Raw genomic sequence first — 20219 nt, forward strand, 5'->3', positions numbered from 1 at the left:
TTTATCAGACCTGCAATGAAGCTTACGATGGGGGAAGAGTTGCTTCCTGGTTTGTTTCTTAGGTGGCACCAGAAAAAAAAAAGCTATCCCCACAGCCTGGGGTGGAGCATGAACCAAAAGTAGGAGAAAGCCCAAGTCAATCCTGGTCAGGGCTTTACAAGAAGGCGGCCCGCCCAGCCTCCATGGTAAAGTCCGAGGCTCCCGCTTCCAGCAGTGAGGGGGTTAAGTGGGAGGAGTGCTGCGGGGGGATGACGGGAGAGAGGCAGGTGGGGGGCGGGGCTTCCTCTCCCAGTTCCCCCGCTGCATTGTGGGATTGCTTGGCTCGCTCTGGCGGTGCAGAAGGGAAGGCGCTGGAGTTTGGAGATGTGGGTGAGTAGCGACTCGGGCGTGGGGGATAAAAGGCTCCCATACATTCAGTAGAAGCTTAGCTGCCGGGTTGCTTTACAGGCTGCCTCTGACACCCCTTCCCTGTCATGCCAACAAGTGCTGTGTGTTTGTGTAACTATACGGTAACTCTTCCTTCCGCTCCGTGGCAGAGGAATAAAGGGGACAGTGCTCAAACCCGCCGTGGGCCATATACAATAAACATCCCCGCGCGCCCCCCGACAAAAAGTGGCAAAAATCTCTAGTTTCTCTGCAAGGAAAGCCTCCTGCGCTCCCCTTCAGGTTTCAGCGGCTGGCGAGATGCAGATTCCCTGCAGGCGTGCGCTCTCACGGCATCTTGGCCCCCCCCCCCCCCCCCCCAAACCTGACCTGGGGCCCCCGCAGCCTGCAGGATATCCACAAAGAACTATGCATAAGATAAATGTGCAGAGACGGAGTCTCCGTGCATATTCATTGTGCATATCCTGAAAACCTGGCTGGCTGTGCGGTAGTTTTTCAGAAGCCCTGCCTTCGTGTTTATTGCATAGAAACCACAGCATCACTCCCTCAGCAAACGTGTTCCTCCTCCAAACACTGCCCTAGCGTTTCCTTTCCTATGCAGAGAGGATTTGAAGAGTTGCTAAGAGCCAGTTCAGATTTTGCCCTGGCCCCTCTCCGCCAACATGTTTCTCTTGTAGTCTTGCTTTTTATTAGCGATAGGGTAAATGACAACACCACAGCGTGTCAAGGAGGGGAAGGGAAACCAGGTCTGACCTGGGTCAGATGGCAACAGCTAACCCTATTGTATGCAGAGTTGCTGATTGGCTCCATTGCTGCAGGTCATGCTGATTTAAGTTTGATTTTTAAGTCCCTCCTCCTCCTGATTGCCAACTCTGGTCCTTAAGAGCCACAAACAGGCCAGGTTTTCAGGTTATCCACAATGAATATGCATGAGATAGATTTGCATACGATGGAGGCAGTGAATGCATATCTATCTCATGCACATTCACTGTGGCTACCCTGAAAACCAAGCCTGTTTGTGGCTCTCAACGACTGGAGTTGGCCATCCCTGGCATACAAGGACTCAGAGTCCAGTGGTGGGCAAACTACAGTCTGTGGGCCAAATCTGTCCCTTAAAGATTTTTAGTCTGGTCTGCCTATCAGTGGGACACACTCCATTATGTGTGGCCTTCCGTTGCTCCAACCTGCCTGCCTATCATCAAAAGCCAAGTTATCACCCTTGATGATGCTCAACGCTCGAGCAGGCAGGTTGGAGCATTGGCATATTTAGAGGCTCCATTGTTGGTGCACTGGAGGGGTTTCCACCCCCTGTCAGTGAGGACAGGCCCTGTTGTTGGCACCCTGCCGGGGTTTCCATCCTCCATCAGCGAGGAGAGGCCCCATGCTGTTGTGAGGAGGAGTGGTGAGTTATAAGGGAGTAAGGGAAGGGACAGAGAGGAAGACAAGGGAAAGGGGTGAGCATGGTGAGTGTGTGAAATGGAAGGGACATGAATGAGTGGGAAGGAAGTGGTGAGTGTCAGGGCAGGGAGTGAGTGGGAAGGGGTAAGAATGAGAAACAGAAGAGGGGGCGTGACAAGGGCAAATGGGAGTGAGTGACTAGGGAAGGGAGTGATTGAGGGATGAGTGGGAATGAAGGGTGACAGAGAGGGAAGGGTAACGAAGCAAGGGAAAAGGGTGAGTGAAGTGGGGCGAGTGACAGCGGGAAGGCAAGGGGATTGAGTGGGAGAGTGAGTGACGGAAGGGAAGAGGCTGAGGGGTTTGAGAGACAGAGGGAAGGAGGGTGAATGACAGAATGCGAGGGGAAGGGAAGAGGGTGGGGGGTAGAAGTGTGTGTGTGAACGAACGTGTGTGTATATGAGAGAAAGGAAGTTTGTGTGCCCCCCCCCCCTACTAATCCAATGACTGGAAATAGTAGGGGGGGGGGATTTTTAAAAATCGTTATTAGTTTTAATTATTGGATGTTTGATATGTCTGGTGTTTTCTTGCCATGTGTGGTCCTATAAAAGATAAGACATTGGACTATTATTTGAATTGAGAAACTAGTATTTTCACATATCATATTTTTAATTGCATTATTAAAAAAGAAAAAATATGTGGGATATTCCAGTAGACCTATGATCATATATAAGACAGAAGACAGTCAAAGTGTTTTGATTACATTTTTCTGATGACACCTATTATGACAGTCTAACTTATTATCATCCGAAAAACTGATGAGGAGGATTGTATGAAAATAGTGTTGTCTCATGCGTGTTGTCTTTTTGGGGAATTGATTTTTAGAATATTAGATTGCTACCATCCTGTTGGAACAACCCATCACCATTTCCTCTGTCTATGGGGATCCCCTTCCAGGCCAACTCTCTAAGATGACCATTCCCGTCTCCCTTCATACCAGACTCTTTCCTTCTGCAACCATCTCTCTCCACATCATCCCTCGGGCTGTAAATTCAATCATAATGGGTTTACCTTGGCTTTAGCAGCACTAGCCCTTGATCAACTAGGGCTCTCTTGAACTGGCCCAGTGGAGCCTTTCTTGTTCCACTATCTGTTTGACACCCGTCCAGCCTCCAGTTTGTTTAGTCAGGACAGCTATCATACTCAGACTATCTCCGCAGTATGCTGATTACCGCAATGTTTTCTCTAAGCAGCAGGCAGAAACGCACCCACTGCATCATCCGTACGACTGTGGCATAGAATCCCTCCCCGATAAAGTTCCCCTACAGGGAAGAGTTTATTCATTGTCTCTACTGGAGACTGTGGCTATGAGTGAATACATTAAAGAAAACTTAGCCAGGGGCTTCATCCGGTACTCCTTGTCCCCTGTAGGAGCAGGCTTTTTCTTCATGGCCAAAAAAGATGAAACTCTCCGACCTTGCATCAACTATAGAGGCCTTAACGCCATTACCAAGAAAAATCGTTACCCTTTACCCCTCATCTCTGAACTATTTGATCGCCTGCGGGGCGCTATAATATTCACCAAGCTAGACCTCAGAGGCATCTATAACCTCATTCGTATTAAACTAGGAGATAAGTGGAAAACAGCTTTCAACACCTGCGATGGATACGACGAGTATCTAATTATGCCCTTTGGCCTTTGCAACACTCTAGCTGTGTTCCAACACATGGTCAACGAAATCTTCTGGGATCGATGTACTCCTCTGTTGTGGTTTACTTAGACGATATCCTCTTGGCCGCTCACTGACTTCATGTACGACAAGTGTTTCAGTGACTACAATAACATCATCTCTACGCTCAACTAGAGAAGTGTCTTTTTGAACAGGAAAAACTTCCCTTCTTGGGCCACATCATTTCTTGCACTGGCCTCTTGATGGACCTGGCAAAACAGAAAGCCATCCTGGATTGGCCTTGGCCAGTCAGCCTTCGGGCATTACGCTTCCTGGAATTTGCCAATTACTACCACCAGTTCATTCCGGGATATTCCACCCTAGCCGCCTCAATTATAGTGTTGACCAGAAAAGGGGACTCACCCGGAACTTGTCCCAAGAAGCTATCAAAACCTTTCAGGAGCTAAAACATGCCTTCGCTCAAGGTCCTAGCCTATGACACCCGGACTCTGAACGTCCCTTCATTGTGGAGGTAATGCCTCTACCCTTGGCATAGAGGCTGTCCTCAGTCAACACAATTCCAAAGGGACATAATTATGTATGTTTTTATTGTGTAAACTGCTTAGACCTAACTCGAACTTTGCTATCAACCAGTTCTGCAAGCTATGATCCTGTCCAAACTTGATTATTGCAATGCTATCCTCCTAGGCTTACCAAAAAGTACTCTACAACCCCTACAGTTATTACAGAATGCTGCGGCACGTATCCTTACCAACACTCACCGTCATGACCACATCACTCCCGTCCTTCAATCATTACATTGGCTCCCCGTAACCTCCAGGATAATATATAAAGTACTCACGCTCATACACAAAACCATTCATAACCACGACATGCAATGGTTCCCAGAACAGCTCCGGCTTCACACTCCGACAAGACCCACAAGAACACATCACCTGGCCAAACTCCAATTACCCTCTCCTAAGCTCATGAAGCATACCACCTTTAGAGAGCGATCTTTCATCACTGCAGGAACTGCCCACTGGAACAAAATGCCTTCCCAACTACGCCAGGAACCCTGCCACAAAAAATTCAAGCACAATCTTAAAACATGGCTGTTCAAACTAGCGTACCCTGACTAACGAACTGACTCTCCCCAAAGATGCGACATAACTGCCCTTCTGACACTCACCCTCTCTATTCTCCCTCCCTACCTCCCACCCTCTGTGGGTATACTCCCCACTTCCTTCCCCCCCGTCCCCTTCCCTTCATTACTTCACCCTCCTAATTATCCTGACTGCTTTGTTTAACTCTCTTGTTAAATCTAACTTGTACATATGTATATAATTCTCGTTTTATCATCTCCTGCCCTTGTTAACCCTCTCCCTGTTAATGTTTTTATTGTAAAGCTAGTTGCTAAGTTATGTTACATTGTGAACCGAGGTGATGTTTTGCAAACGTGCCTCGGTATATAAAAAACCCTTAAATAAAAAAATAAATAAATAAATAAATTATAAAATTAAAAAGAGAAAAAAGTCACATTTAGAGATAAAATATAAACTGTTAATTTAAAAGATTAAAACATAAGACATGAAAAAGTAAAATTGATAAAAGATCAGAGATTTATCTTACTAAATGCTAAGGTATATAAGTGGGTTTTGAGTGCTTTTTTAAAATGTATTAATGGAGGGAATAAGGTGGGTGTTTTGTGGAAGTGAATTCCATAATGTGGGGCCTGAGACTGAAAAAGCTTGATTACGAGTGATGTCTAGTCTTGCTGCTTTAACTGGATTCCTGTCCTACTTGTGTGCAGAACAAACCTATTTGTGCCTGACCCCGGGGGGGGGGGGGTGTTACAGCCGTTGCCAAGCCCCAGGGAACCCTGAACCCATATTTCCACAAATTTAATTGTGGATCTCACATGACTCCACTGTAATATGGGTCATAGTGGATAGATTTATTTATTTATGTACACGTGTTTGTATACCGCTTTTACAATTGAAAATTAATCAAAACTGTTTGCAATGTTAAAACATAGATAATCTGTGTAAAATAATAAAAAGCATAAAACATAGGGGTAAAACAAAAATAACACCAAACACAACTCTGTTACAAAATAAATACAGAAAAGTGCCAGTAGGTGAGGAAGTCAGGATGGGAGACACAGTAATACTTAAGAACCAGTACTAGCAGGGGAATTAAAAGCTTTCTGAAATAAATGTTTTTTAATGATGTCTTAAATTGTTGTTTAGATGGTATAAGATGGAGAAAGTCTGGCAATGAATTCCACGGGATAGGGCCCGCTACAGAGAAGGCTCTATTACGCATTATATGTAATCTGGCAAGTCTGACGGATGGTATATCCAAGAGGTTTTTTGAGAAGGATCTTAGCTGTCTCGCTGGTTTGTATATACGTAGTGAAGAACAAAGCCATGATGAAGAAGCATTATGGATAAGAGCGTGAATAATGGACAAGACCTTGTATTGGACTCTGAATGTAATAGGCAACCGATGAAGTGACGATAAAACTGGAGTGAGATGGGATCTGCGAGATGTACCTGAGAGAATGCGGGCAGCAGAGTTTTGAATTAATTGCAAAGGGTGAATCATGGAATCAGGTAATCCCAAGTATAGCGAATTACAATAACGGCTCATTTTGTACCTCTCGCTGGGCTACCTTCAACTGCAGAACTGTCCCAACTCTTTGTCCAACATGTCTTCAGATTACACGGCCTGCCATCTCATATCCTGTCTGACAGGGGCATCAAGTTTACTGCCTGCTATTGGAAGGCCCTCTGCCGGAAGTTCGGCAACACCTTCAGGGCAAACAGGCTGAGAGGATCAATCAGATCCTCGAGACCTTCCTCCAACTGTATATTAACAAAAGGCAAAACGACTGGACCATTCTATTACCTTGGGTGGAGTTTTTGTATAATAACCATGTGAGCAGTATCACTGGTTCCTCTCTGTTCCAGATCTATGGAAAACACTCACGAGTACCACATCCTCTGCTTCTCGTTGTAGACTGCCCTGCAGCCCGTCTCACTGCCAAAGAACTACAAGACCTTTGGATGCACACCAACCAACTAAACTTGCGGGCAACTGCCCAGGCCAAAAAATATGTGGATGCCGACGTCAACCAGCACCACAATTCAAAGTGGGTCATCTTGTGTGGCTAAGCATACAACATTTACGTCTTCGTGTCCCCCTCACTCCATCTGGCACCTTGGTTCATTGGACCCTACCCTGTCCAACGACAAGTGGGACCTGTGACCTAGCAGCTAAAGCTTCCCATCACACTGAAACCACCAATCCTTTCCTGGCCTTCCAGGTAGCCTCCCACACCTACAGACATAACCTCAAAGGAAGACAGACAATATGAGGTTCAAGAAATCTTGAACTCATGCATACAGCAGAACGTAACATAGTAATGATGGCAAAAAAAAGACCAAATGGTCCATCCAGTCTGCCCAGCAAGCTTCCCTAGGTAGCAACTGCAGGCTACCTCCATGGTCTTCTTAAGATTAATAACTGCCACTCAATATAGTTATCCCAAGCTTTATGATAACCCATAAAAATTTCAGCTAGCGATGAGCTTTCTTGAAAATTCAGACAGTGCTGAAGGTCTGTATCGTATCTCCCCTGCACCTCCTCTCCCTCCAGGGTATACATATTGAGATCCTTCAGCCTCTCCTCATAGGTCTTCCGATATTAGACCATTTTGGTCACCCTTCTCCGGACCGCCTCTGTCCTGTCTCTGTCCTTTTTGAGATACGGGTTGCAGAACTAACACAGTACTCCAGATGAGGCCCCACCAAACTAACAAAAACTAGAATATCTCATTGCATGGACACACTACAGACCAGAGGAGGATTCTTGAGAGTCTGCCACCAACCACAAAGCACCTCTCCTTGTAAAATAGTTCCACAGACAATTCCCCTCCAAATCAAAGCCTCAGACCTTGAGGAGGGGGCTTATGAGGGTGGTACTGTTTGTTTGCTGGCTCATGGGCTGCCCCTATGAGCTGGCACACTCACCTGACACCACCAACGCTACAGTCTGCCTTGAAGCGGGGACGCTGACGCCATCCTCCTTCAGGGACTTCCCTCTAGGCGTGCGCCTGCCTTTCTAGGCCCCGTGGCAGGAACCACGCCTCCCGCCACAGGATAATGACATCACATGGCTGGGTATTTAAACTCCAGCTGTGCAACAGATCGCTGCCTCAGCAACGGGTCGACTACAGTTTCCTGGAGTGTGAGTTGCTGCGTTCCTGCCTGCCCGCCTTGTCTCTCCAGCTCTGCCTTCCAGTCCTGTCCCTCTAGTCCTGCCTGCCCTCGTATTGCTCTTGGAATTGACCTCAGCCTGGATCACGACCATCCAAGCCTGCTGCCTGCCTCTGACTCTAGCCACAACCAGGACTTCCCACATTACTACACTTCACGAGACTCACCCCTAAGTCCTGCTGGCCCCTGGAACCCGTGGGCTCAACCTAAAGGGAAAAGGGTTAGACCAGTGTTGCACCAGCCTAGTCCTGCCAGCTGTCGGAAAGGACCCACAGGGCCTTCCCTGTAGGCTGAATAAACCTCCCCACAGCAACAAGGGTCCACAATCCTTATACCAGTCCAGTCTTTTGTCTGCAACTTACTGTTTATACTTCATGGCCTGCATTGTGACTGAGGTGAGGTAGTCTGCTAGCTGAGAAAATTCCTTGTACCTGTTGGCTTGAAGGTTTTTCTGATTTTGGTAGAAGTTGGGATCCATGACTGAAGGTACTCCTTGGGTGGTAAACATTATAATAGATACTGGTTCAGACCAAAGGTCCATCAAACCCACTATCCTGTCTCCAACAGTGGCCAATCCAAGTCACAAGCACCTACTAATGCCGACAACCAAGCAGTGGCTATTCCCTATTGATTAATAGCAATTTATGGACTTCTCCTTCAGGACGTTATCTAACCCTTTTTTTTAAACCCAGCTACACTAGCTGCCTTAACCACATCCTCTGGCAACGAATTCCAGCGCTTAATTGTGCATTGAGTAAAACAGAATTTTCTCAGATTTGTTTTAAATGAGCTACTTGCTAACTTCATGGAGTGCCCCCTAGTCCTTGTATTATCCAAAAAGGTTAATAAACTTTGCACATTTACCTGTTCAAGTCCTTTCTTGATTTTGTGACTGCTAAGCACATATTATTGTTATAAGTGGAATATAATCAAACATACACAATATGTGAGGATTAATTATGTCTTAACATTTCATCCGTTTGTTTTTCACCTTCAGAAATTGGTATCAGACTGCGTGCTCAATCGCTTAGGCTCTTGCCCTATACAGGGCTACAACCTCTTTCATGATGGCAATGGCACTAGAATAGTAACTTCATTTACCAATTTCACTAATGTACTCTTTTTATTATATATGCCAATTTTTAACTTTTTAATCGTTGTTAAAAATTTTTTTACTTATCTTGCCAAATTCATGACAACCTCTCCGCACCGTTGTGTGAACTTGTCCCGTAAATATCCAAATCAACTGCCTGACAGGCAGTGCTATCAACCCTCCCGACATTGCAGTGTTTCGGCGGCACAGCTCGCCTGCTTCAGGGGATGCCTCCTGATAAGAGAACATGAAATAACATTTTCATTAATACACTATTCACATTTACTGATATTTTTTGCAAACATTGTACTATTAAACGCACATCTCTTTACTATCCATTGCCTTTTTTTTTTTTTTTTTTTTAGCACAAAACTTACAGCGCACATGCGCTCAATATACATTCACCACCACTTCCTTATTTTTAAACCTCCCCCTATAAGTGGAATATAAACATATTTTTAAATAAATAAAAAATACATTTTGTAGACCTCTATCATATCCTCCCCCTCATCCGTCTTTTCTCCAAGCTGAACAGATCTTTCCTCATAGGGGAGCCATTCCATGCACTTTATCATTTTGGTCACCCTTCTCTGTACTTTCTCCAGTGCAACTATATTTTTTTGAGATGCAGCGACCAGAATTGCACACAGTATTCATGTGCAGTCTAGCCATTGAGCGATACAGAAGCATTATGACATCCTTCATTTTATTTGCCATTTGTTTCCTAATAATTCCTAACATTGTTTGCTTTTTTGACCGCCACAGCTCACTGAGCCAATAATGTCAATATAATAACTTTGACGTCCAGATCTTTTTCCTGGGTAACTCCTAAAATGGAATCTAACCGCATGTAACTACAGTATAGGTAACTTTTCCCTATATGCATCCCCCTGCACTTGTCCACATTAAATTTGATGTGCCATGTGGACATCCAATCTTCCAGCCTCGCAAGGTCCTCCTGAAATTTCACAATCCGCTTGTGATTTAACTACTCTGTTTAATTTTGTATCATCTACAAATTTGATTACCTCACTCATCATATTCTTTTCCAGATCATTTGTAAATATATTGAAAAGCACTGGTCCAAGTACAGATTCCTGAGGCGCTCCACTGTTTTACCTTTTTCCACTGTGAAAACAGATCATTTAATCCTACTCTCTGTTTCCTGTCTTTAACCAGTTTGCAATCCACAAAATGACATTGCTTCCTATCCCATGACTTTTTAGTTTTCTTAGAAGCCTCTCACAAGGGACTTTGTCAAATGTCTTCTGAAAATCCAAATTCACCACATCTGCCGGTACACTGTTTTCCACATATTTATTCACCTCTTCAAAAAAAAAATGAAGCAGATTTGTGAGGCAAGACTTCCCTTGGGTAAATCCATACTGGCTGTTTTCCATTAAATCATGTCTATTTATATGTTCTGTGATTGTATTCTTTATAAACGTTTCCACAATTTTTCGCAGCTCTGAAGTCAGGCTCACTGGTCTATAGTTTCCCAGATCACCTCTGGAGCCCTTTTGATATATTGGGCTTACACTGGCCACTTTCCAGTCTTCAGGCACAACGGATGATTTTAATGATAGGTTACAAATAACTTGTAATAGGTCTGAAATTTCATTTTTTAGTTCTTTTCAGAACCCTGAGATGTATACCATATGGTCCAGGTGATTTGCTACTCTTCAGTTTGTCAATCTGGCTTACTACATCTTTCAGGTTCACTGTGATTTGGGTCAATTCATCTGAATTGTTACCCTTGAAAACAGTCTCCGGAACGGGTACCTCCCCAACATCCTCCTCGGTAAACACTGAAGCAAAGAATTAATTTAGTCTTTCCGCGATGGCCTTCTCTTCCCTTTAACCCCTCTGTCATCTAACGGTCCAACTCACTCCCTCGCAAGCTTTCTGCTTCAGATATATTTTAAAACATTTTTATTATGAGTTTTTGCCTCTATGATCAACTTCTATTCAAATTCTCTTTTAGTCTGTCTTATCAATGTTTTACATTTAACTTGCCAATGCTTATGCTTTTTCCTATTTCTTCAGATGGATCCTTCTTCCAATTTTTGAAGGAAGATCTTTTGGCTGAAATAGCCTCTTTCACCTCACCTTTTAACCATACTGGCAATCATTTGGCCTTCCTTTCACCTTTCTTAATATATGAAATACATCTGGACTATGCTTCTAACTAAGATGGTACTTTTTTAACAATGTCCATGCATGTTGTACATTCTTAACCTTTTGTAGCTGCACCTTTCAGTTTCTTTCTATTTTTCTCATTTTATCAAAATTTCCCATTTGAAAGTTTAGTGCTAGAGCCGTGAATTTACTTATTGTCCCCCTTCCAGTCATTTAATTCAAATTTGATCATGTTATGATCACTATTGCCAAGTGGCCCCACCATCGTTACTCTATCATCAAATCCTGAGCACCACTATGAAATTAAATCTAAAATTGCTCCCTCTCTCATTTGGTTCCTGAACAAATTGCTCCATAAAACTGTCATTTATTCCATCCAAGAACTTTATCTCTCTAGGATGTCCCGATGATACATTTACCCAGTCAATATTGGGGTAATCGAAATCTATAACAAAGGGAGTCAGTACAGTAACCCAATCGGTAAACTGTAAAAAAAAACAAGGGCAGCCGAATGAAATTTAAATTATAGCCTAAGTGACTGTGTCATCAAGCCAGACGTTGTGATTTTAACCAAAACCCAACCGGTCTTCTAATCATTCACCATCACTGTAAAAGTTTAAATTTATTAATTGAAAAAATATTTTTTTAATTTTTTGTTATTAACATAGGGTTAAAAAATCAGTCAAAAAGACTTTCAAAAACAGTCTTTGGTTGATCAAGGTTGATCAACCTTTCTTCACATTGTCAACGGAGTTGAATGTCTACCAAAGACTGTTTTTGAAACTCTTTTTGACTGATTTTTTAACCCTATGTTAATAACAAAAAATTAAAAAAATATTTTTTCAATTAATAAATTTTAAACTTTTACAGTGATGGTGAATGATTAGAAGACCGGTTGGGTTTTGGTTAAAATCACAACGTCTGGCTTGATGACACAGTCACTTAGGCTATAATTTAAATTTCATTCGGCTGCCCTTGTTTTTTTACAGGTAATCGAAATCTCCCATTTATTACTGCACTACCAGTTTGGTTAGCTTCCCTAATTTCTCTTAGCATTTCACTCAGTCTCACCATCTTGACCAGGTGGACGGTAGTATACTCCTATCACTATTCTCTTCCCCAGCACACAAGGGATTTCTACCCATACAGATTTGATTTTGCATTTAGTCTCATGCAGGATGTTTATCCTGTTGGACTCTATTCCATCCCGGACATAAAGCGCCACACCACCTCCCGGGTGCTCCTCTCTGTCATTGCGATATAATTTGTACCCCGGTATAGCTCTGTCCCATTAGTTGTCCTCCTTCCACCATGTCTCTGAGACGCCAATTAAGTCTATGTCATCATTCACTGCTATACATTCTAATTCTCCCATCTTACTTCTTAGACTTCTGGCATTAGCATAAAGACATTTCAAAGTTTGTTTTTTGTTTGTATTTTCATTCTGCTTTTTAATTGATAGGGATAAGTTAGAATTTTTTTGCTCAGGTGAATTTTTAGTTACAGGCACTTGGACTACTTTTCTTATTATTGGAACCTCACTGTCGGGATGCCCTAATTCGAATGCGTCATTAGTATCCTTTGAAGATACCTCTCTCCGAACCATGCACTGCTGAGTGACTGTCGGCTTTCCCCTTTGTTCTAGTTTAAAAGCTGCTCTATCTCCTTTTTAAAGGTTAGCGCCAGCAGTCTGCTTCCACCCTTGTTAAGGTGGAGCCCATCCCTTCGGAAAAGGTTCCCCAGTTCCTTATAAAACTGAATCCCTCTTCCTCGCACCATCGTCTCATCCACGCATTGAGACTCCGGAGCTCTGCCTGCCTCTGGGGATCTGCGCGTGGAACGGGGAGCATTTCAGAGAAAGGCACCCTGGAGGTTCTGGATTTAAGCTTTCTACCTAAGAGCCTAAATTTGGCTTCCAGAAACTCCCTCCCACATTTTCCTTTGTCTGTGGTGTCCATATGTACCATGAAAGCTGGCTTCTCCCCAGCACGGTCTAAAATCCTATCTAGGTGATGCTTGAGGTCCGCCACCTTCGTACCAGGCAGGCATGTTGCCAGGTGATCCTCTTGCCCACCAGTCTCCCAGGTATCTATATTTCTATTATTTAAATCAACTATGCCGGTTGACCCTAACCCTTCCCTCCTGGGCAGTAGCCCTGGGAGACACATCATTGGTACGAGAGGACAGTGCATCACCTGGTGAGTAGGTTTTTGCTACAGGATCACTTCCTGCTGCACCAGGTTGATGCTCTCTGAAAAGGAGACCTTTCTGATCCAAGGCAGCACCAGAGCTGCCAGACTGGAGCTGGGACTTGGCTATTATGTCCCTGAAGGTGTCCTCTATAAACCTCTCTGTCTTGTCTCGTCTCCAGAGATCGGACCAGGTGCACATACAACCTCTCACCAGCGGGTAAAAAATCATACATGTGACATTTGATGCAGAAGACTGGAAGGCCCCCCTCTTGCTGCTGGATTGCTGCCTTCATCTTAATTTTGTTGAGTTCTTAGTTAAGTTTCGGTCGCTTAGGGAGTAGGAATGTGTAAATAAGAGTCCTTTAAATTTATTGGTATATTCAATATTAATCTGGTAGTGACCTTCAATGGGATAATTAAACTCTTGATAAAACCAGAGGCAAGCCTGTGCTTTAGATAAAAGGTTGGCTGATTTTTAATGTGAAAGTGTCTCCCGTCTATAATTGAAATGTTGAGCTAGGGGTGGGTGGGAGGGAAAGACAAACACACACAATCTAAGCTTTTTTCTACCTTTTGGCTTGCTTTTTTTTTTAACAAACACACACTAAAAAAAAATATATACCCCAATAGTTTACCTCTCCCCAGAACTTTTTACGTTCTAAAATTTCCCAAAGCAATACTTACCGATCTTCTTCAGCCAACAGCTCCCACTGGTGCTTAAGCCTGCTGGATACTGAAATGCCTGCAGCAAGTGCTGGGGATTTAATTGCTCTGTCGAGGAGCTCCAAGGGAGACCTGCCCTACTGCCTCAATCTCTGGCCCTCATCGCACTCAACTTGTAAAGTGGCCCCAGCACAAAAATGTTTGCCCAGCCCTGTCCTAGTCCCTGGGCTTTTTCTCAGGGGGGAAAAGAGATTTAGGAGTCCATGTAAGCAACAAAGAGGGGGTAGTAGTATAAACCAAGGGGGAGCCCATGCTGCCAGAACAGCTCCAGCTTGTTGCCCCCTAAGTATTGAGGTCTAAGTTCCAGATGGATCAGAGCCAAGCTGCAAGACCAGGTTTCTGTCTCTGTGTAAAAGATATTATATCACATCCGTATAGGGAGAATTCTTAGCCACCTTCTTTTTTTTTTTGGGGGGGGGGGGGGGGACTTAATTTTAAGGCTGGCTTCTATTGAAGGATATGTTTCCCCACCTGTATTTATCAAATGTGAGCAAAAAGGGGAGTCATAGGCTCCAGGTGTCCTGGTGATGAACACTGCAAAATGGAGGTTATTGGCACTGTGTGTAGGATTTTATTGTATGCAATTTTGGTTTTTTCTTCCTTCAACCAACTCCACCACAAAAGGGATGTTACTGGAGCTATGGGGTTTTGTTTTTTTAATATCAATCTTTTTCATGTGCATCCTATCAAATTGTCTTGCGTTTCACTTGCTGTATACATTCCTACCAAGGCCTGTTTTCAGAGCTGCAGCCAGGGAAGCCAGCCACACCTCTCTAACACCAATCCCTTTCATCTTATTTATTTATTTAGAGATTTTTATATACCGCAGTACGTAAGGATATACATCACCGCGGTTTACATTTAACAATAACTTAGCAACAGGCTTTACAATTGACATTATTAACTAGAATTAGAAATTAAATACAAATAACAGGATTGACGGAGAAACAGTCTGTACAGACCGTGGACCATCCATTAGAGTTTAACATACAATAATGAAATTGAAGTAACTAAAAATACGAACCAACACTAAAACCATAGAGCAAATAATACAATAACTGTGCTGAGTGGGAATACAAATTCAAAATTGATCAATGGATAATTCTATTATATAAAATCAATTAAAATATCATAATCGGGGATGGTGCAGGCAAAAGGGAGGAGAAGAAGTGGGAGGGACAAGGAGCATGGGATAAATAGGGTTGCAAATTGAAAGGTATTTCAGTTTAATTGGGTATCAATGTGTGGTATTTCAGTTTAATTGGGTATCATTGTGTGAAAGCTAGTTCATATAACCACGTTTTGAGGCCTTTTTTGAATTTCTCATGGCAGGGTTCCAGACGCAAGTCAGTGGGCATCTTGTTCCATAGGTTGATTCCCGCTATGGAGAAGGCGCGGTCTCTTGTTGTCACGTGTTTGATATGTTTAATAGGCGCAGCTGCAAATTTAGCTTGATGGATATTTCTTATTGGTCTCTTAGAGGTATGGAAAACAAACTGCTCCGAGAACCATTGCATCTCTTGGTTATAGACCGACTTATGAATCAGGGCGAGAACTTTAAAAATAATTCTAGATGCTACTGGAAGCCAATGCAATCTTATCTGTGCCCAGGACCCATCAAGGAAACTATCTAAGTTTACCAGTCTCTTTAACTAGGAGAGGGAGCAGGAGACAGTGCGGGATTTATGGCAAAGCAGCTTTCCTGTGTTGGAGGTAGGCCAGGAAGTGATAGACGTACTTTTAACACTGGCATCACTTTCCACCTCTAGTACATATTGCCACTAATACGCCTTCTAACCTCGAACACTCACCCAACCCCTGAACCCCTTCCCCATCTGTTAGGGTCTCAGGAGCTGGATGTCTTTCTTCTCTTCAATACACACAAAATCCCTGACACCCTTTCCAACACACACTCACTCACACTCTCACACACACACACACACCTTCTCTCACATACACACCTTCTCACAGTATCCTTCCTTAGCGTCAGCATTCACAGCAATTTGAGATCCCTAGACCCTAACTCTTAATGCTGATGTTCCTATGGGTACAGGATACCTATGAATAACTACTTAACCCTCTATTTTCCTTGTCTTCCTTGCCCTCAGTCAAGCACCACGATGGATGAGAGAGAGCTTCATGGGAAGGAGTTCTTCTCCTGGGAAGAGTTCAGTTTGTTCTTTGACAGCTGGCGGGAGCAAAGAAAAGCCCTTTTCTTCATGAAGAAGTCCATGCCCCTCAGCAAGTGCAAGTGGGCCAGTGAGCCCCCTCGGCCTGAGGTGGTGGATGCCCTCAAGTACAGGTCCGTCCGGCTCGTCTGCAAGGAAGTGAGGGTTTCCACAAACAAAATGGAGCTGAGGTAAGGCAACGGTCATCAGCAAGGATTAATGTTGTCAGGAACAGCCTGAATCAATCCTGTAATAAGACTTGCCATACTGGGACAGACCAAAGGTCCATCAAGCCCAGTATCCTGTGGCCAATCCAGGCCACAAGGTCCAGGCAGGATCCCAAGGGATAGATCGAGTCTAAGCTGCTCATCCCAGAGATAAGCAGTGGATTTCCTCAAGTCCACGTTAATAATTGTTTATGGACTTTTCCTCCAGGAACTTGTCCAAACCATTTTTAAACACAGCTGCATTAATAGCTTTCACCACATCCTCTGGCAACAAATTTCAGAACCTAATTATGTGTTGAGCAAAAAAAATATTAATTTTAAATGTATCACCCAGTAACTTCATTGGGTGTACCCTGGTATTTGTACTCTTTGAAAGAGTAAACGTTTACTCCTTCCAGTCCACTTATTATTTTATAGACCTTTAGCATATCCCCCCTCAGCAGTCTCTTCTCCAAGCTGAACAGTCCTAACCTCTTTAGCCTTTCCTCACAGGGGAATCGTTCCATCCCCTTTATCATGTTGTTCGCCCTTCTCTGTACAAGTCCATAGATGTAAATGGCTCAGCTAGATGCCATCCTATTAAAGAGCAGAAAATAAGAGAGACCACTTCAGGACAGGCATGGGCGGCTCTTTACACACTGTCCGGCAGGGTCCCAGAAACTGGATAGTACTGTACACTTCAACTGACAGAGCCTTAAATCCTAGTAGCATTGTATACTCCGACTGAGTCCCAACTCCCGAATAGCATGAGATGTGCTGACTGACAGGATCTCTGTTCCTGGGTGGCACTAGACACATTAAACAAGAGGGTCTCATTTGAATTATGAACAGATTTATGTTCAATGTCTCCCCTCGCAGGGCCCAGAAAATGCAGACTACAGAAGAGGAGGAGGAGGAGAAGGCACCAGTAGGCTGCTCTGCCAGGATTGTCCTAAAGATGAATGAGGAGAAGGACCGACTGGTGGTTACTGAGTGCCAACTGACCCACAACCATCCGCTGTGCCCCATCGAGTTTGCCTACTATTTCAAGAGGGGATTCCTGATGGACAACTCCTGCCTACCCGTACGCACCACGAACAAGATTTCCAAACAATTTGTGGGGGTTCAGGACATCCGGTACCTGCTGAAGTACTGCAAAACCCGGGACAATGGGGTTCAGGACACCCTCAATGCACTGAACAGCCTCTTTACCAATGACCCTAGTGCCAAGCTCAAGCTGGTGTTTGTGGAAAACAAGGTGATTATCAAGACAGTCTTCTTGCTCACCTCCATGATGAGGTCCCTCTGCCAACGGTTCCCACTGGCCCTCTTCTTTGACCGTGTGGAGGGCTTCAATGAGGAGTTTGACCTCTACACAGTTCTCTGTGTGGATGGCAATAGCCATGGGCGGGAATGCGGCTACTGCCTGGCACAGAAAGGGACGCCCAACATGCTGCGCTTCACCCTTGCCTCGCTTCTCCAAAGTGTGCCAGACATGAAGTTCAAAGTGCAGTGCATAACACTAGGGGTGGATGTCGGGGAAGTGGAGGTGGTGAATGAGCTGCTGCCCCATGCCAGGGTCCAGATCTGTCGCACTCAGGTCCTGGAAGTCTTGTTCAGTAAGGCCCAGGAGATGGGGGTACCAGAAGATGAAAAGGTGTGGCCTCTACTTTGTAAGGCAGCTGAGGCTGGATCTCTTGCAGCCTACAAAAAGGTGGTGAGAAGGATGGACTCTCTCCTGCCCCAGCAATTCATGAAATACTATCGCGAGCACTGGCATCCATGCTCCGAGGTGTGGGTGAAATTTTGGGCCTTTGAGCCAACACGGGACATTGATGTCTGTGATCTCATCAAACAGCACAAACAGAAGCTGCTGGTGGGCTTCAACCCTTGTCGAACATTGGCCCAATGTATCCTGGACCTGGTGATCATCCAGACACCGAAGGAAGAGGTGAAAAACCTCAATGAGGATGAGGTGGCCACGCGCTACCACAGCATCTGCAATCCAGAGCCAGCTAGCCTGATAGAGGAGGAGCTGAGCTTTGCCAGGCATGGGACCTATGACATCAGAGAGACCACGGAGGGCTTTGCTCTTAACGATGATGTCTCTGAGTTCTGCATGGACCGGAGCCTGACCACCTGCAGCTGCTCCATCTACACCTCCAGCCTCCTGCCCTGCCGGCACCTCTTTGCCACCCGGCTGCAGACTGGAGAGCCTCTGTTTGACGTCTCCCTCCTCCAGAAGAATGAAAAAGCACTGATGACAATCTCATAGGAGTGGAAGCAGACTGTTCATTCCCGCCCCTGCCACCTTTTTGGCATGTACATGAACTTACTATGTAAGTCAATGCATTAAGTGCTGAGGTGTCACATGGCATGGGCTTCCCTCATGCAATTCCAGCGTATTAGTCTTGGAGTTGCCGAGATTGTGCACCTTGAGTGAGCTAATCCGAGATATGTTGGAAGGTTATTGTAATAAGTGTGAGAGACAGGTCTATATCTTCCACCAGATGAGTTGAGACAAGCAGCCAATTTTAAGAGAAATTCTTATATTGTTGTTTTTCAATTAAGTCAATTACATTTTTTTTTTTTTTTTTTTTACTTTTAAGCTATTTAAGCATTGCCTTCCATCAGGACTCGAAGGGGTAATCTTTGAAACAGTGTCAGATTACCATACCTGCTCAAGGGCATCGGACTGGTTCGGTCTGACAGTACAGCAGACGTGGACCAATCAGACTCAGCGAGTGCGAGGTGGTCTCTGACGCTGTCCTGACCGTAGTCTTTTCCCCCCCTCCATGCTCAGTGATTACTGACATCAGTGGGCATTCTGTGCAGGGCCAAGGACTTTGAGTTGTTATTCACAAAGCCAGTGCATCTGCAGATGGCCGTGGGATGTTTTGGCATCTCCACATGTTTGCAAGCTGGTTCCAGTCCATCAGAAACAGACTGAGTTGGCCATGGGTTTTCTCCTGCTGTGTAGAGTGACAACAACTTGTTTGATTTTCTTAAGTAAAGCAAGACAGTGAAGTCCATACACAGAGCCTGCTCAGCCAATTTGTCATGGCCTGGTATTATTTGACCCAGCAAATCTCTATTTGCCTTCTTGCAGCTGGCCCTGAGATGAGTTTCTACAATACATTCTGCACTATTCCCCGTCTTGGGAGCACTTAAAAATGTTTTCTGTTTTAAATTCAGCAAGGCCAGGCAAGAAGGTTTCTGTACACCTGTTGGCAAGCCCCGACCCTGACAGCATCTCACCACATTCATAGACTGGGTAAGGTTCCACCTCCCGCAGTACCCGAGGGCTGTGAGCAGCAGGCACCGAAGGAGAGCGTGTGGAGTGGTCCATCCCGTACACACCCACCTCCACTCCCATGCTTTCAGGCTAAAGAACTGTTCACGAAATCTTTGGGCTTTCTGTGGCAGCTCATGGGTCAAGTTCTGTGGCAAATTTGCATGTAGTTTTACTACAGAAATCACTTCTCCTGTACACCTTTTCAATTAAACATTTTCCTTTCAAAAATACAATTGTTTTCCAACTGTTGTTGCGTATGCCTTGATCATTTCTTACCTTTTATTTTCTTCTGCCCTTTTTCACTTGATTACTTATTCATTGTCCTGCCTCCTCTTTTCCTACTCTAAGCTCTTTTTCCTTCCCAAAGATGTCTCTCTCCTCTCATCTTGCCCATCCCTTTCAGTCTCTATCCCTCCCAATCTTTCCTGTTTCCTCCTCTCAGTTCTGTTGCCCTTCACGGCTTCTTCTCCCCTCCGTTTGCCTATCTTTGCCTGCTTTTCTTCTTGTGTAATCTTCTCTCCTGTCTGCCCTACTCTAGCCTCTGAAGAAAATACTGATTGGTTAAACACTGCATTACGACTGCATGTCCCCCAGAGCAATCTCAGAGCAGCAAATAAAGCTCTGCTTAACCGTACCCTCTGTAAAGACAGCGAAACTGGCCCAAGTGAGGG

At 44.5% G+C, this 20219-nt stretch overlaps 1 protein-coding gene across 1 annotated transcript; it reads left to right on the forward strand.

The window, feature by feature from the left end:
- Positions 1-275: 275 nt before the first annotated feature.
- Positions 276-20219, forward strand: LOC115080942 (uncharacterized protein ZSWIM9-like). The gene is made up of 3 exons (XM_029585417.1): positions 276-369; positions 15988-16238; positions 17133-20219. The coding sequence occupies exons 1-3, from the start codon at positions 364-366 to the stop codon at positions 18526-18528; spliced, it is 1653 nt and encodes a 550-aa protein (XP_029441277.1). The 5' UTR covers positions 276-363; the 3' UTR covers positions 18529-20219.

Source organism: Rhinatrema bivittatum, chromosome 19, assembly GCF_901001135.1.
Source record: "Rhinatrema bivittatum chromosome 19, aRhiBiv1.1, whole genome shotgun sequence".
Taxonomy (NCBI): domain Eukaryota; kingdom Metazoa; phylum Chordata; class Amphibia; order Gymnophiona; family Rhinatrematidae; genus Rhinatrema; species Rhinatrema bivittatum.

Bases quoted from the DNA above. Each gene is read 5' to 3' on its own strand.
- LOC115080942 (XM_029585417.1), top strand. The intron at 16,239-17,132 runs GTAAGGCAACGG...CTCCCCTCGCAG, and splicing joins ACAAACAAAATGGAGCTGAG to GGCCCAGAAAATGCAGACTA.